The 18,271-nt window shown below is 38.0% G+C and overlaps 1 protein-coding gene across 2 annotated transcripts in view; it reads left to right on the top strand.

Moving 5' to 3' along the window:
• Positions 1-18,271, top strand: part of ARID5B (AT-rich interaction domain 5B) — a 177,328-nt gene that overhangs the window by 71,529 nt on the left and 87,528 nt on the right. For both annotated transcript variants that reach the window (XM_039255366.1, XM_039255364.1), the window contains exon 4: positions 15,000-15,230. In XM_039255366.1, the coding sequence (XP_039111297.1) occupies positions 15,000-15,230 (231 nt within the window). The remainder of the gene's footprint in view (positions 1-14,999; positions 15,231-18,271) is intronic.

The following is an 18,271-nucleotide window of genomic DNA, read 5'->3' as shown; positions in this document are numbered from 1 at the left end:
CTCTCTCTCTCTCTCTCTCTCTCCCCTATAAATAAATAAAAAATATTAAAAAAAAAAAAACAGCTGGTGTCAATGAATGGGCATGGCTGTGTTGTGATAAAACTTTATAAAAACAGGCTACAGGCTGGATTTGGCCCAGAGTTTGCCAATCCTTGCTTAACATAAGCCATCTCACAGAAATATCTAGAATGGGGATCTGTAGCACTGGTAACTTGTGATATGAAACCACAGAATTATAACTGGAATTAATATATTAGTCACCAGCAATTTGTTTATTGTGTCTTTCATGAGAAAAGGGAAGTAGGTGTGGGTATTAGAGATTGGGGAAAGGAGGAATTTTGCAGTGGAAATGATTTTCAGCAGAGGATAGGTATTATGGGAAATGTGAATAAACCAGATTCTTCCTCCTCTTGTCTTGCATCAGCTTACTCACCACTAACACTGTACAAAAGGAAGTAAGACAGAGCATATCCATATCATCAGCTTTCAATGATGTTCTTCCACGGTGCACTGTGAGAGCCCATTAGAAGGTGCCGGAGTTTTTATATGACTGCATTGCCGTGAGATTGAATAGCAGTTTCAGTTTCCAGTAGGTTTTATAAGTATCTCTTTCCTTCAGATGTTAAACTAATTTTCATATTGCACACACTAGAAAAAAAATAAAAGAAAGAAAAATACCCATTCTGAACAACTGATGTTCTCCTTGGCGCTGTGGTAGAAAACATAGTAGATGGTTTGTGGAAATGCACCTGGTGAACTTGTGGTTAGTTAGAGCAGGATAATAGAGCCTAGAGAGAGGGCTCTTCCCAGGTTTAATAGCTCAAGCTTTTTTGTTAAATTTAACTTAATCAATCAATTAATTAATTAACTTTTATTATTCACCAGAAACCAAGATGGCAAGCAAGGATCTCTGTTAAGATAACAGCACAGGATTGCTCGTTACCTTTTGGCCTTGCTTGAGGTTTTAGTTATCAGAACAGTGAAATAACAGCCACTCAAGGCTTTTCCTCTAGTTTTATTCTCTTTTTCCAGTTGTGTTTCTGAACCTCTGTTCTTAAGATTGTAGGGTCCTGGAGTCCAGGACAGAAAGGCATCATGGGGACTATGCTAAATACTCAGAACTGCCCCTCCCTTCCAGCTGCCTCTTCAGGGCCAGGCTACCCAACACAGTTTCTTTCCTGGTGGATTCTCCAAAGCTGTGCCATCCAATTTGGTAGACACCATGCACATGTGACTATGAAGCCCTTGAAATATGGCCTGTCCAAATTAAGAGATGCTGTAAATGTAAATCATGTACCAGATTTCAAAAACTCAATATGGAAAAAAAAATGTGAAATATCTCATTAGTAATTCTTTACATTGCCCATGTGTTGAAATAATATGGGTATATTGGGTCAAGATAAAATAGCTTTTTTTAAAAAAAGGGGTACACCCTAGAGAAATACTTGTACTTATCCCAAGAAGTAGGACAAAATATTTTCTTAGTTTACACATATATCAAATCACTGTGTTGTGCACCTGAAATTAATAGTGTTATATGTCATTTATATTTCAATAAAACTGGAGGGATAAAGACAAAATTGAATTTTGCTTGTAATAATAAAAATTAGAGCTAACATAGATAAATGGGTCATTAAAGTTATTTCATAGTTTTTTGGGTTTTGTTTATTTTTTAATTTTTAGATTTTATTTACATATTTGGCTCCTATTATGTTTCCATGGAATAGTGCTGCTTTAGATTTCTGAAACACTGTATGTGGGCCTTTGCCCAGTTTTCAGAGGACATCTAAATTTTTTTATCATCGGCTTAACTGAAATTTTTTGTTAGTAGGAGGTAGAAAAAATTAAACATGATGTATATGGTACTTGGCTATAATTAAGAAGAGCACATATGATTTGATAAAATCTTAAGTTTTAAAATCTGTATTTATTAAAGTAAGACAGTTCTGAATAAATTATGTGAAATGTTTATTCTTAAGTTTTATCTAATTTACTTCAAAAGATCTGGTGGCCATGTAGAGCACTCCACCTATCTTTAAAGGGATCAGCATCATTAACCTTTATTGCTCTGATTTTTCTGAATTCAGAGCATCTTAACACAGGCAAAAGTACTCTATTTCTATTGTCAAGCTTCTCCTTTAACAGAAATATGTGGAAGAAGGGAAAGATCAGAAACCTATGGTTTAAAGTGCCTTGACAGAGAAATAAAGGAAGTTTCTTCAGAACCAGTATTTTGACCAGTCTCTTTCATGATCCTAAAACCAGGGATGGGTGATGGCTAAAGAAGGAGATTGGCCATATTGAATGCGGCCTCATGGATAGAAGAGGGAGTGATGCAGATTTGAGGATCTGTCCCATTGCTATGTAGGTGGGTTCTTCTTGGAAAGTTCTCTTATTCCCATTGGGTGGGAGTTTACCTCTTTGAAGTCCACTGATTTAAGATGAGTCACTGATACAAGATAGAGGCCTTTGCCCTCTTTTCCTTGGTAAACCACTCCAGAAGGCCTATGATAATAAGAAAGATAACAATGCAATCTATACAACTCTTCTCACCTCAGAATGTGAGCTCTCAGAGGACAGTGCAGGAGTTTGGAGGTGGTCCAGCACTTTGAGGGTAGTTCACACACTCCTCAAGTGGTGAGATTATTCCCAAAATAAGTCCCCCTAAACTCATGACCCTTCATCTAAAAGGACTGTCAGCCAGTGACTGCCGCGCTGTTTGCTCAACAACTTTCTCTAGATTCTTTCAGCCTTTTAGGAAGAGCTGCTGGCCCAGAGCCTCTGGTGAACTAATGGCCCAACTGCTCTCACTGCTGGATGGAAGGTTTGGGTGCTTAGTGCAGTACCGTCTGCAGGCAACTACACTTGTGAGCACACTTGCAGGGTTCTCTGGGGGTGGTGGGGTAACCAGAAATGAGGACAGCAATTCTGTGACCTCCAGGAGTTCATAGATAGTTGCTGACTGGAGAGACACCTCTTCTCCCAAGAACAACTAAGAGCGCCTTCAGAGAGCATAACCCCTGCCCCACATTCTCCTCTTGTTTTCCTGTGTAAAATATACATAACATTTATCATTCAATTATGTTTTAATGTACAGCAGCATTAAATACATTCACAATATTGTATAACCATCCTCACTATCTATTTCCTGAACCTTGTCATCATCCCAGACAGAAATTCTGTACCGGTTAAGCAACAACTCCCCATTCCCTGTCCCCTCCCCCCACGACCAGCCCCTGGCAACTTCGATTCTACTCTGTCTGTAAGAATTTGCCTGTTCTGGAAGCCACATAGGAATAGAATCACACAGTATTTGTCCTTTGGTGTCTGGCTTATTTCATCTAGCATAATGTTTTCAAAGTTGATCCACATTATAGCACGTGTGAGAACATTCCTTTTTATGGCTGAATAATATTCCATTGTTTGACCATACCACATTTTCTTAATCTGTTCATCTATTGGGTTGTTTCCACTTTCTGACTATTATGAATAATTCTGCTGTCAACATTGATGTGCAAGTATCAGTTTGAGTCCTTGTTTTCAATTCTTTGGGGTATATACCTAAAAGTGGAAGTATTGGGTCATGTAGTAATTCTATATATAACATTGAAAGAACTTCCAGACTGTTTTCCACCACACCTGCACCATCTTACATTCTCATCAGCAGTGAATGAAGGTTTCAATTTCTCCACATCCTCACTAACACTTGGGAGGCTTTTTTTTGGTTTTGTATTTGTTTTTTAAATAATAGCCATCTTAGTGTGTGTGACATTGTTATCTCATTGTAGTATTGATTTGCATTTCCCTGATGATTAATAATGTTGAGCCTTTTTTCATATGTCATTTGTATAACTTTCTTGGAGAAATATCTGTTGAAGTCCTTTTCCTATTTTAAAATTGGATTGTTAGTCTTCTTGTTGTTGTAGATGCTCTTTATATATTCAGGATGTTACTCCCTTGTCAGATATATGATTTGGAAATGTTTTCTCCCATTTTATGGATTGTCTTTTTACTTTTTTGACAGTGTCCTTTGATGCACAAAAATTTTTAATTTTGATGTTATCCATTTTACCTAATTTTTAATTCTTGTTGCCTGTGTTTTTGGTACCATTGTGAAATCCAAAGTCATAAAGATTTTCCACTATGTTTCATAGCTTTGAGTTTTTAATCCATTTTAAGTTAGTTTTTGTATATGGTGTGAGATAAAGGTCCAGTTCATTATTTCTCTATGAATATCTAGTTTCCCCACCTCATTGGTTGGAAAGACTGTCCATTCTCCATTGAATGGTCTTGGCTTCCTTGTCAAAAATCAGTTGGCCATATATATGAAAGTTAATTTCTAGATTCTTTATTCTGTTCAATCACATTTTATCCATGTGCCAGTACCATATTGTTTTTGTTACTATTGCTTTGTAGTAACTTTTTAAATAAGGAACTGTAAGCCCTCCAACTTTGTTTTTTTTTTTCAAGATTGTTTTGACCCTTTGAGATCCCTTGAAATTTCATATAAATTTTCCAGATTTTCCCATCTTTTAAAAGACTACACAATTAAAATGCAGGCAAACTAAGGAGAAAATAATCATAGGTAATCTCACAACGTAGAAGCATCTACTATTAACAATTTTTAAGCATGTATTTACAAAATAACATGGGTGGGATACCACTTCACATCCTCTAGGATGGCTGTCAAAAGACAAATAGTAGCGAATGATGGAGAAGATGTGGAGATACCAGAACCCTCACACACTGTTGAAGAAAATGTAAAATGGCACAGCCACTTGCAAGAATAGTCTGACAGTTCCCAAAAAGGGTAAACGTAGAGTTACCATATGACCCAGCACTTCCATTACTAGGTATAAGCACAAGAGAAATAAAAGCATATGTCTACATAAAAACTTTTACACAAATGTTGATAGCAGTATTATTCATTATAGCCAAAAGGTATAAACAATAATTTCTCATTTATGGAATGGATAAATAAAATGTAATATATCTGTACAATGGAATATTATTAAGTAATAAAAAGAAAAGAAATACTGATACCCTCTACAACATACCTGAGCCTTGAAAACATTTTGCGAAGTGAAAGAAGCCAGTGACAAAGAACTACATAATGTACGATTCCATTTATATTAAATGTTCAGAATAAGCAAATATGTAGAACCAGAGCCAGAAAGTAGATTAAGCTGTTGCTTACCACTGGTTAGGGGAAGGGAGAGGTAGGTGCAAGAGGGTTCAGAGTTTCTTTTGGGAGAATGAAAATGTTCCAAATTTGATCGTAGTGATGGATGCATGTGAATATACTAAAAGGTTGTATACTTTAAATGATTGATACGTGACTTATATCTCAGTAATGCTATTAAACAAGAGACATAGGTTTGAATATATTGTTTCATACCTTACTTTTTTTTAAACTTAATGTAACAGAATCTTTGCATGACCTGAAAGTTATTTAATTTTGTTATGTTTAATGGACACAGAATTTTAATGAAAATAGATGTACCATTCAATAGACATGTGTGTGTCAATATTACTCAGTCCTACACTTGTGGTGTTTAATTCTCTTTACACATGTTGGGTTTTCCTCCCTAATATAAACACTTTGGAATTTATGAGATTGAGCCTGACCAGTGTTGATTAGTTGTGAAATAATCATGTCCATGAAAGTCATGACAAACAGTGATTAGTCATTTTGTTAAGACACACACTTGGATCCTACCCGCTGAGAAGACTGATGTGTGGAACTTAATTATTTTGCTATTGATCTGTCTGGGATGACACCTTAATTAGGTTTATTCGTGAGTGGGGGGAGGGGTTCAGGAGGGTCTCCCAAATATGAAGGGTTTATACAGTTACTGCAGTAATGGCATTGTGGTTCTCACAATGTTGGCAAGTGTAAGGCACAACTTGGAAATAAAAAGCCATATAGATTTATAAGGGGAAAGATGGCAGCATTAATTATAATTATGACTTTTAAAGCCAATTGGGCTAATGAAGTCAGGTTTGCTTCTCTTCTAACAACTTTGTCGTAGTAGTTGTAGTTCCTTGTAAACCAAGAAAGGGTTGAGTTTAACTCCATTCAAAGCCAATCTAATAGCCTCGCCTGGGCTGCTAGTAAATAAACAAATGTATAAATTCATCTCTGAGAAAACTTTTGGCACAGTTTTTAGAGGAGGAGAAATTTTGTCTAAGCCTTGGCTTCCTGGTGTCCTCGTGGGTTCTTTATACCTTCTTCTTCAGATAGTGAAATTCATTTACGCTAGAGGAGAATGACTACCCATAGCTTAACAGTCTGTGAAGTGGAGGCAGGTGAAGGTAGGCTAGGGCTCTTAGAACCACACTCCAAATGTGGTCACTGCCTCACCTATGTGTCAGTCTGGCCACGTGGTCTTAGCAGTGCATGTGCTTATTGCCTAACCACGGTCATGTGGAACTTCCATTTGGCTGAGATGAGCCATGTGGAAAGAAGGTGCAGAATTCTCAGAGTGAAATCTAGAGTGGCTCCTGATTGTGGCTTAGAATTCAGTGACCATTTGGGACAACCTTGGAGGTGGGGCTGGCTTGCTTCCCAGTGGGTTCCTTTGTTACTCAGAGTCATGGCAGCGTTCGGTTTTAGTTGAGCCTGGTATTGTTTTCTTTTTGGAGTGAGGAAGTAACAGTCAGGGCAAAAGCCAATATTACTGTATTAATACGTGTCTTTATGTTTGTGTGCCCATGTACTTGAAGTGGCTTGATTTGGGAAACAGCCAGTTAAAAACCCTGGATTTTGCATTTGAAATATTCTTTGTTCTGTTTACAACCATGCACTGAGATATTTTCCCACATTTTCTTCTTTATAAGTTCCCCAGTGATGTTTTCGTGGCCTATCCTGGGAAGATCTGTCTTTCCATTTATCAAAACAAATGGCAAGCTGGGGACCATTTAAAGTAGTTTTTTTAGTTAATAAAGCCAATCTTCTTGTTCTGTTATGTTAAAAGTACATTATCTTTTTTATTGCCGGTTCTCTATGGCTAGGTCTGTTTTCTGTCTTAGCAACCTCAGGACTGCCCCACTTGCTTACTGTGTAGAGAATTACAAAATCATCAAGGGTGGGGCAGCACCAGCTGACTTACAGTACAAACCATTTCTCAAAATAACCACAACAGTGCAATACTGATGTGTAATTTACGTCACAGTATGTTTTTATGAAATAGTTTGTGGCATTTTCATTTCTATTCCGGATGGAATCTTGTTCTCTCTCCCTTTTAATCAGGCATTTAATTTATTTTTATTATTAATATTTTCCACTCCTTGTCTTGGCATGCCTCCAATTTAACAGCTTTGATGAGGAGGGAAAAAAAGCAACCAACAACTGATCCTCCCCCGACCCCAGCTCCTCCCCAACATCAGTTTAACTGCAAATGTATTTTCCCCTTTGATGTGTGCTTACTCTGGGTTCTGAGTTTACTGCCTTGGGAGAGCTTGAGAAATATGGTGGGACACATTACACATTTACACGGAGTTGTAATCAGGAATTGATAAAGTTGATGTACAACTTTGGAATTTTAAACACTTTCAACCAAGTCAAGCTATTTAGTCTCCTGCTTTGCTGCATTTTGCTTTTACGGATGTCTTTCTGTATAATGTCCTGTAATTAGAACAGGAAATCATTGAGTAACTGTAAGATGAATAAGAGCACTTAGACTGGAAGGAAAATTACCTTCCGAGAAATTATATTCTCTCTTTTTTTTCCTGCATGTTACAATGTTGGTAATGATAGTAACAGCTGTAGCTACTCTTATCTGTAGAATTTTCATGCTTAGGTTTTCTGAAGTAAAAAAAGAAAATTCATTTTCAGTAATAATCAGAAATGAATGGACAGAAAATAGGAAATGCCTAATTATGACAAATATTCAGTGTCACAACAGAGCAGCAATTAAATGGAAACTTCAATATAATTGTCAATAGCAGTAAGAATTGGAACAGTGCCAGGTATATAAAGTTGATGCTTTGCCGGCGGTTGCTAGGAGCACAGTGAAAAGTATAAAGCTTTGAGAAAGGAATGTCTAAAGTAATAAAGTAACAGAAAGAAGCATAAATCATTGTAAGAGCCTCTCATATTGACATTATTTTACTTAAATTGTCTCAAAAATAGACATCAAGTTTTATAACAGGAGCAAATTCATATTTGCTGGGGGGGAAGAAAAGAACACTGTATGTTCTCTTTGAAGGACTGGGGACTTTGTGTCTCAAACGTAGCCTTCATACATATTTGGAATCTTTTAAGTGAAAATCTTTAAATGTTTGTTTCTATTGGCATCCAAATGCATTTGCCCTAATGCGATTAGAGAACTAAAGGGCAAAATACTTGGCAGATTTTTCAGTTGAGGTAATTAGGTGCAGGAAGGAACATGCATACTTTTTCCACCAGGCTCTATAAAATCCTGGTGCAAAGATTTTTTTTAAGTTTTTTTTTTAAGCTTACTGATGTTAGAAGTAGATTATAGTGGTTTTCAGTAAGCATAATAGTGTGATGTTTCCGAAACAAGCCTTCCCCTTCTCCCCCCGGAATGAAAAAGAAAGTTACATTTCTAAATGTTGTGTAAGAGATAAAAGCAAATTTCTCCTCCGGAATTTATGTTTTCAGCCTTCTGTGCATTTGGCCACCATTATCTGTTTAAAAAAATAGCATTATGGATATTTGAAAGTCAATGCTCCATTAATTCATTGTGTTTGCTATTTCATGCATCTCTCTTTGTATAAAGACAACTTGAGCAACGTGCTATTCAGAATGAATGCCTGCTCTTACCCTCTCCCCCCACCCCTTCCCCATTCCCAGCCCAACTCTGAGGATTAAAGTAATGGTATACAGTTACTGTTTGAAAAGCTTGGGTGGAGTCTCACATTATAATTACAGTTTCTCTGTGGAATTCAGTTTTGGACTTTGAAAATATATAAATAAGTGAAAAATTGACATTGAGAGAGGTTAACAAAACGTGTAATTATGATATAAGCACAGGATTAGAGTAATTTTGGTTGAGCATTACAAGCAGTGTACTTTAGGTATTAACTTTTAATAGGCAAAATTTTTTTCACTGAAGTTGAAATGAGGTTTAGTAATTTTGGGTCTTTTATTCCTTTGAATATTTCATTTAAAAATAGACATACTCACTTTTTTTTGGTGGATGGGGAAATTGAGGAATGGGATGGATGACGTTTTAATAGAATATCATAATATGGCTTAAAGTTTCAGTCTTTGGTACCAACAATTTATTGCTGATCATTTTCTGTTGACAGAAATCAAGTAATGCATATATAACCCAACCAACTATAGCTGACTAGAATGTGTTAGAATAGGATTCCTTGGGGTAACACTTTGATTTCTTTTCCTATGTGGGTGTGGTTGAAAGAAAATCTTTGTTCCAGGAACACTCTGTCTTTTGCTAAACAAATGTGCAATTTATCCATTCTTTATTCGTTCTTAGATTTATCTGCTAGACCTATTATGAATTGGAAAGGGGAAAATATCCTATGCAGCATTTATTGGCAGCCTCTGTTTCAGGGGTAACTGCCTAGGAGTGTTTGTTTATATGTACATGAAATGTATAAGGAGGAAAGTAGTAGCTGAGGAATTTAAATAAGAGTTTTTGAAAGGGTTGTTTGGCTTTATTTGTTTCTTAGTGTACTAAGGCAAAATAAAATATGACAGCTGTTAAACAATTTAATAGTTTTGTAGCTGTATGAGGAAGAAGTTAATTTAATGCAAAGGCTTAGGGAGAAGTTATAGGATCATAGAATTTTAGATCTGGAAAGCTCTTCCAAACTCATAATTTTACTCTTTGTTATACATACTGTTCCTGTGAAGGTGACTATACTTTGGAGAAAAAATTCTTCTCCAGTTGACTAAGCATGTCTACCTAAATTCTTCTCGGGCAAGGTTTCTCTGAGGTATCTTCACTTAGAGAAACTTTAGCCTAGATGAGTGGCTGATTCTTTCAGATCACACCTTCACTGTGGATCTTCTCTTTACTCTCACCTAGAAGGCTTTCTTAACTTTCATAGGAATCCTGAGGGTCTTGTGAGCTTTGTCTGTTCTTGTTGTTGTTGTTTGTTTGTTTGTTAGGGTTTCTTTAAAAAATATATATTAAAGACAATTCCTCTGGGGATGTCTAATTTTAAGGTTGAAAATTTGCCTCTGTCCAAACAATGCCAAAATTCTGGTCCAATTGGATGATTCTTTTCATAACGAGCAAAAGTATCATAATTTTTTGTTTTGGTATTATTAAGTAGCACTGGCACATCAAACCAGGTCCCAGCTGGACACCTAGCCCCTAGGTGTGGAAGAGATTAATGAGACACAGGGGTTCTGGGCTTGCACAACCTTAAGTTGGCTTTCATTCCTATCATATGGGTAGAAAGTAGAAAGCTGATATACACAGTCCCCCCCCCCATCCATGGGGGATACAGTCCAAGACCCCCAGTGGATGCCTGAAACTGCAGATAACACCAAACCCTATATATGCTGTTTTTTCCTGTACTTACACACCTGTGAAAAAGTTTAATTTATCAATTAGGCACAGAAGGAGAATAACAACAATAACTAATAATAAAAGTGAACAGTAATAACAATATACTGTAAGAAAAGTTGTATGAAAGTAGTCTCTCTCAAAATACCTTGTTACACTGTACTCACTCTTGTTCTGTGATAATGTGAGATAATATAATGTCCAAGTGATGAGAACAAGTGAGGTGGATGATGTAGGCATTGTGACGTAGCATTAGGCTACCACTGACCTTCTGATGATATGTCAGAAGGCAGATCATCTGCTTTAAGACCAACGTTGACCGCTAACCGCAGAAAACAAAACCGCAGAAATTGAGACCACTGTACATGAAAGATGTGTCAATGCTGCTAAATCATTACAATGCGAATTGCAGTGTTCCCAAATAATAGCAAGCTAACTGAACCGGAGTAGAATCCTGGCTTGTAACTGGCTGAATTCTACAGTTCTTGATGAAACAGAGGTTTGTATTTTACATGACCAAAAGCCATCATCCTCATCCCTAATACTGTAAATTGCTTAAATCTCTGGTAATAATAAGATGTCAAATAAACAAAGATTTTCTTTCAGATGCAGCCACATAGGAAAAGAAATCAAAGTATTACCTTAGTGGTAGTAATTTTGCTTTTATTAGTATTTGTGACATTTTGTCATAATGATAAGCCCATCAAACTTGAATTGAAAGACCAGGTGACATTCTCACCTCTGTCACTTTCTGCTTCCTTGAGATCCCAAACTAGTCTCTTGGGTGTCTGAACCTGTTATCCCACCTCTGAATTGGGGGATGTTAACAAACAGTAAATCCTACTAATGGGGTTGTTGTGAGGAACAGAAGAGATGTTTTGTGAAAGACCTTTATAAATTTTTGCGTTCTATTATCAGTACTGCAAATTGTAGTATTTCTAAACAAACAGTCCCTCTGTCCCTCATATTTTTGGTTAAGAGAAATTCTTTCATTTGGGATCTTCTGTGATACCTACAACAATCCTGGGAAGGTGGAAAGGAGAAGGAAATTTGGTCCCATATTCTTATCTGGATACAGTGGGGGTTTGGATAGAAGCATATACCTGAAAACAAGTTACAAATACATATAATTTGGAACCCCAACTTATGATGTTTCAACTTAACAATATTTTGACTTTACAATGGTATAAAAGCAATATGCATTCAGTAGAAACTGTACTTTGAGTTCGAATGTGGATTTTTCCCCAGGCCAGGCTGGCCATACAGGCATGATACTGTTTGGTGCCTGGCATTAGCTACCAGCCACAACTCAGTCAGTCACACAGTCATGAGGGTGAGCATCCAACACACAACCATTCTGTACCCATGAGCCATTCTGTTTTTCACTTTCAGTAAAATACTCAATAAATTACATGAGATATTCAATACTTTATTATAAAATAGGCTTTGTGTTAGATGATTTTGCCCAATGTAAGTGTTCTGAGCATGTTTAAAGTAGGCAAGGCTAAGCTATGGCATTTGGTAGGTTGGGTGTATTCAATGTATTTTCAATTGAGGGTATTTTCAATTTACAGCCGGTTATTGGGACATAATCCCATTGGAAGTGGAGGAAGATCTGTGTGTGTGTGTGTGTGTGTGTACACACACATACATACAGAGAGAGAAATCAAAACCCAAACTGGATAAATTATTATACATCTGTGCAAAAGCTAAACTCAGACTCCAATGTAGTGGTTTCAAAGTTTAAAGTGCATGAGCTACTTGGGAGCTTGTTAAAAATGTAAATTCTGAGTTAGTGGTTCTTGATAGGCCCCTAGGGCCTGCCTTTTTTACAGTTACCCTATGTGATTCTGATGTGGGCAGTCCTGGGAGCACTGTTAGAGGTACTGTCTCCAAAATGAATGGATATCACAGGACATGTTTCCATGACTTGGACCAGAGGGACCTTGCTGGTTTTTCTTCCAACAGAAAGAGGATTCATGGCTTGACTTGTGTTTCGGGAACTACATGAAGAAAGGATAATTGTTTGGAGCTAGGATGAGGTGAAGAGAAAAAACAAACAAACAAATAAACAAGGTCATTTCTAAGCACCAAAGATAGCCAGGAAGCAGATTCCAGAAAATTAGGAAGAGGTTAGAGATGGTATTATCATGAAAAATGATCAGAGATAAACAGAAAGAATGAAGGGATAAGAAGGAAGTGAAATGGTCCCACGAATCCAGGTGACATCTTCTGCTATAAAAGTAACCCTGAAACATCCATTCTTCTGCTGTCATTCAACTTGAAAAGCATGATGTCCTCCATTTCATTTCAAGACCACTTGGCTAAATGAGTGCAACCATTGCCCCAGTACAGAAGGCCAACAGCACAATCAAGGTAGAATTTTGGAAGCTGTGTATAGATTCGCATAGTATTTACTCTTTATAGACATAGTATTACGCGCTGAGCATGCTGAAATAAGTCCTCAGGGCCCATGGGGTACACCCCCTCTCTCATCCACAATGCCTTAGACAAATAGAGTATAATAATACAGTTGACATGTTGGGGGATGCATCTTCAAATAGAACTTTGGTGCTCTAGAGTTTTGATGATGTTTGGTGAATATTTCCTGTAAAACTCTTTGTGCTTGAACTCTATAGAAAGCACAGATTTGAACCCAAAGTGTGAACGAGGGTCTTGGTCTGCCATAAAAATCTCAAATTGAAATGCCTTGGGACATATATCAGCATCTTAAAACCTGTATCTCATTTGGGGACTTGCCTTTAATGTAAACACACTTCCTTTTAATTTGGTATGGCAGCTGACAAAGTGGCTACCCACAACCAGGCAGGAGTCTAAGAAATGTAAACTGTTAAAAGATGTCATCTTGAAAGCAGCTAACATCTCCATTCTCGAGGAAGCCTCCAGCCTGGGGAACTAAGTGAACATAATTAGAGATACATCTGGGTATTGGCCTCCTATCTGAAAAGGTCACATGCACACCTTCCACTGGTACTGGTTATAGTCTATCATTTGTTCTGTCCTTACTCATTTGTCTCCCACTGGTTACCAGATGGCCACAATAATGTTGGTATCCTTAACAACTGTCTTTTGCAATTCCCTGCAGCATGGTAAGGACTCAAAATATTGAGTGTTTTCCCTTTGGATAAGCCAGTGACATATCTGGGAATTGCTTACAAATGCCCTGATGGGGTGGTTTATAAAGAGTGATGGCAGACTGGGTCATGGAGCCTAAATTCAGCTTGACATTGTGCAGGTGGCATGCTACCAAAGGGGAGTTTTTGCTGTTTCTCAGGCTTAAGCTGAAGACAGGATTCCTCCATGAAGAATCTGGTTTTTATAAATAATCACTTAATATAGCGAGGTGTAGATAAGGATTAAGATCATTGTAAAAGGGAGTTTCATTAAAGTTGCTGAAATGTTCTGAGCTAAGTTGGTTCTGATGGAGCTGTCACAAGGATGGTTGGGGAGTCCTCTCAGCATGGTTCTCTGAAATGTGCCAAGTTACCAGATGGATTTGAGGAACATTAGAAGGTAGGGGGTATGAGAAGGGGGGAGGGCAAAGAAGGTGGATGTATCAATCAAGTTGGGATACATCTTGCTGCAAAAACAAATAACCCCCCAAATCACAGCCTCGCTTATAGCAACAAAGGTCCCTTTTGTGCTTGTGTGCTGTGTCCATTTAGGATCGAGGGGATTCACACTTCTCTGTGTGATTCCTACTCCTGACTGGCAGATCAGCCACTATCTCAATCATTACAGATGCCCCAGACAAAGGGAAAGAGAGTGTTATCAGTCAAACACTGGCCCTTAAAGTAGCCACTCACTTCTGTCACATTTTAATGGCCAAAATAAGTCACATGGTCACTTGACACCAGTGGGCCAGGAAGCACGGTCTTTCTGCAAGACCATAAAGAGAACCAGAAATATTTGTTGGACGGCACTAACCACCACCAGATTTGATGATGATGCTATTTGAACTTATGGACATCTCTCTGGGGCCAGATGACCTTTTCAGAGACTTCCAGCACTGAAAGATTATACAATCCAAAAAAGGAGCAATACCAAACTCTGGAAGTATGTATAAAGAAGCTCAGAAAAATTCTGATATTTCCTGTGATCATGACTTTAAAGCTTAAAATATATATCAGACTCTTTCAAAACAGTTTTTTGGTTCTGCTGTTTGCTGGTGACCTAAACATTGCTTAATCTGTCTATGAGATCACCCCATCTCTTTCTTTTCTCCACTTTTTCTTTCCCTGCCAGAAACCCGAGGCATTTTAGTGGAATTGGGTTGGTGAGGTGGAGCCAGGAAAATGCCCACATCAACCAGACAGTAATAAACGTGACCTGGTAGAAGAGACTCACTGAAGACACATTTTAATACAAAACCAGAGTTTGTATTAATACAAAAATCATTGAAATTACGCCATGGCCCAGACAGTTCTTTGTTGGAGGGAAGGGAGTAATGGACGTGTTTTCTTGTTTGTCTAGGGGAGGACGAGGAAGAAACCAACGTGATAGTTCTCAGCTACCCTCAGTACTGCCGGTACCGATCGATGCTGAAACGCATCCAGGATAAGCCGTCTTCCATTCTAACAGACCAGTTTGCATTAGCCCTGGGGGGCATTGCGGTGGTCAGCAAGAACCCTCAGATCCTGTACTGTCGAGACACCTTTGACCACCCAACTCTCATTGAAAATGAGAGTATATGCGATGAGTTTGGTGAGTCTTTTTTTTTTTTTCCTACATGAAACTTGCGCGTGTGTGTTTAGTTGTTTTCAGTTCTTGTGAAGAGCGGTGATGGGGAACAAGGCTTATTTTCACCAGTTCGTGTGCCACCCCTCCCCTCCCCTCCACTCCCCCCAAATTATTGTAGCATGAAGTGTCATTGCCTCCTTGGCAGCCTGTTTACCAGGATAAAAGGTAATTATTTAGAATTTGTTGCTCAGTATAGGGTCTGAAGTTGCTTGGTTGACCTTGAAATTGGACTTTCAGACCGGAAGCTTTCATGTTAGTTCTTTCTTCAAAGACTTTGGCTATTTGGATACTGAGTTTTTTTCATTGATCACACCCTTTTCAGTGTTACAAGGAACTGTAAAAATGCACCAATTGTAACAACTTCAGTACTATAAAGGTGAACAGATAGACTGTTGATAGATAGATCTCCATGCCCCATAATTTTTTCATACATATGTATATATACACATATATATCCATCTTTGGTGGGCACCGTGTATAAAAATATAAAGATATTTATTTACATATCTATATTCAGATATCTGTATATATATTTTTATACACTATGCCCACCAAACTTGGATATATGCACACATATCTTTATCTACATCTCTGCCTAGCCGGTCGGTCATGTGTCTCTATAGATAGAAGTGAAGGAGGAGAAGAGATATCATATGTTTGGGAGACCTTGCATGATGCAGTGAATGACTGGAGGCAAGCCAGGGTCACATCTCTCACATCTTCGTTTTCTCATCTGTTTGTTGAAGAGATTGAATCATGTCAGTGGTTCTCAACAGGTTTGGCAGGGATATCAGAATACCCTGGGGGTGCTTTATCAAGCTATCCATGTTCCTGGAAATTCCTGTGCTTACAGAAGCATGAAACTCCCCCATCTACCACTTCTTTGGGAATTGCCACCATGGAGTAACCAGTGTGATGACTGACCCACACTGAATCTCTCATGGGTACTTGGTTGGAGAAGAGGCTGAGACCACTGGCCCAGAGAGAGCACTGATGGGGTCCCCTTGAGTTGGAATACTCCTTGATGCTGCCAGCTAATGCTTTCCCAAGGATCCTTAGTTTATGGATTATTCAGATTATTCTGCTAAATAATCTCAGGCTTAGCATGGTTCAAGAAATCCACTGTAGCCTCTCCGCTCTGATTATTCATGACCCCAGCAGAACTCTACCTGCTGCAAGGGGGTGTTATACATAGGAATGAGGATGAAGGGATGAAATATGATGATCCAGAAGGGAAGGAAGGGAAGAAGGGGATCTAGGTTCATTGGACCTTGCTTTTTTTTTTTCTTACAAACTTTTTTTTGGATGCCTTTCACAGCTCTGGCTTACCGAATGACTGTCATTCTATAAGAGAATTGTAGTGTTTATATAAGTTATTTTCTCATTTTTCCAAGAAGAATTGTCATATTTTTAATACTCCAATAACCTTTTTATTCTAGTAGATGAGTGTATCCAATACATTTTTAAAATACCTTCTCTTGGGGTGCCTGGGTGGCTCAGTCGGTTGAGCACCCAACTTCAGCTCAGGTCATCATCTCACAGTTCATGGGATCGAGCCCCGCGTCGGACTCTGTGCTGACAGCTAGCTCAGAGCCTGCTTCAGATTCTATATCTCCCTCTCTCTCTGACCCTCCCCTACTCACACTGCCTCTCTCTCTCTCAGAAATAAATAAAACATTTTTAAAAAATACCTTCTCTTTTCAGATCAGCATCTACAAATCTTCCATTTTTAGCACTTCTGTTTTGAGGGTTTTTCCCCCCATATCCCTGATTTCCAAACCTCTCTGCCCTGCTTGCTGCACAAGAGGTCTGTAAATTTCTGACACAAAATAAAACTGAAAGAACGCTTTCCCTCACTTAAGAGTATTCAAAGTTAGAGTATCACAATGTAACATAATGAAAAATGTTTTAACCTTTTTGGCTAATTTAAGAGTTATTAGTCATTGAGCTTCAAAGCTGTTGCGTCTGGAATTGGTGATAGAAAGAAGTTCCAATTTAACAGTGATCACAATGGTTGTTAAGAGTTACTAAATTAGTTTTAAAATGTTCTCACAAACACAAGCATCTGACTTTTGAATGTCTTCCTGAACTTTCTTTTGGTAAAGCTAATTTTAATGCTATTTTTCTTCTCCAGCCTCTTAAAGTGGAAGCTTTGTTTTGGAATAAAGGTACATTTAAAGAGCTTTTAGATGGATAGCTTAATAATTAGAATATTAGATTTTTCTTTAATCTTTAATGTAGTTGAGTTTGTACTTCTATAGTATTTCAGTTTCCTAAGTGGACACACTTTCCCCTACCGCCCCCCCCCCCCCAGAAAAGCTTATTTTGACCTTATTTGCATACCTTCGCCGACATCCCTCCCCCACCTTCCACTTTGGGTCACACATCTAAATTTCCAGAAATCACCTTTTTAAACCTCCAACTGGTCGTATTTGAAAGCAACGTGGGTTAAAGAGTTTGTTAAAATGTGGGGTTGGGTTTCTCCAACCCACTAACAGTTGGTAGGAGAACATAAATTTCATTAGCATTAAACAAATGTTCCTAATATTAAACACTGCCAGATGACTGAAGCACGTCTGTCAGATTACCGCTAGAGACAGGGGGCCCACAGATGAATTTTCTACACAGTATATATTCTGTACCACACGTTTGGTGACTTCGGTAATTGGTCAAATGTAATTTAGGTAACAGTATGCCTAGGCTGTAAAAATCAAATTTTATTAGCCATATCACCAGGTGGGTGAATGGTGGAGCTGATGGCAAAGGGTTTATAGCATTTAGCAGCTACACCTTTGACACATGAAATTCATAAATTGCCATAATGTACCTGTAAGGCCCTTCTCAAAAGGACAGTGTCTGCTTTCCTAGATTAAATAATGTTTATTTTATTAACTAATATATTTTTTGCTTTCTTCTCTTAAATGGGATTATGGAGTGGGGGTGAGAGAGGGCATTCAGAAGATAAATAAAACACAGTTCTTGCTTGCTTGGAGGATTTAAAAATC

Source organism: Hyaena hyaena, unplaced genomic scaffold (genome assembly GCF_003009895.1).
Source record: "Hyaena hyaena isolate Hyena2069 unplaced genomic scaffold, ASM300989v1 scaffold_522, whole genome shotgun sequence".
Taxonomy (NCBI): Eukaryota; Metazoa; Chordata; class Mammalia; order Carnivora; family Hyaenidae; genus Hyaena; species Hyaena hyaena.
This window is presented reverse-complemented; position numbering and strand designations above follow the sequence as displayed.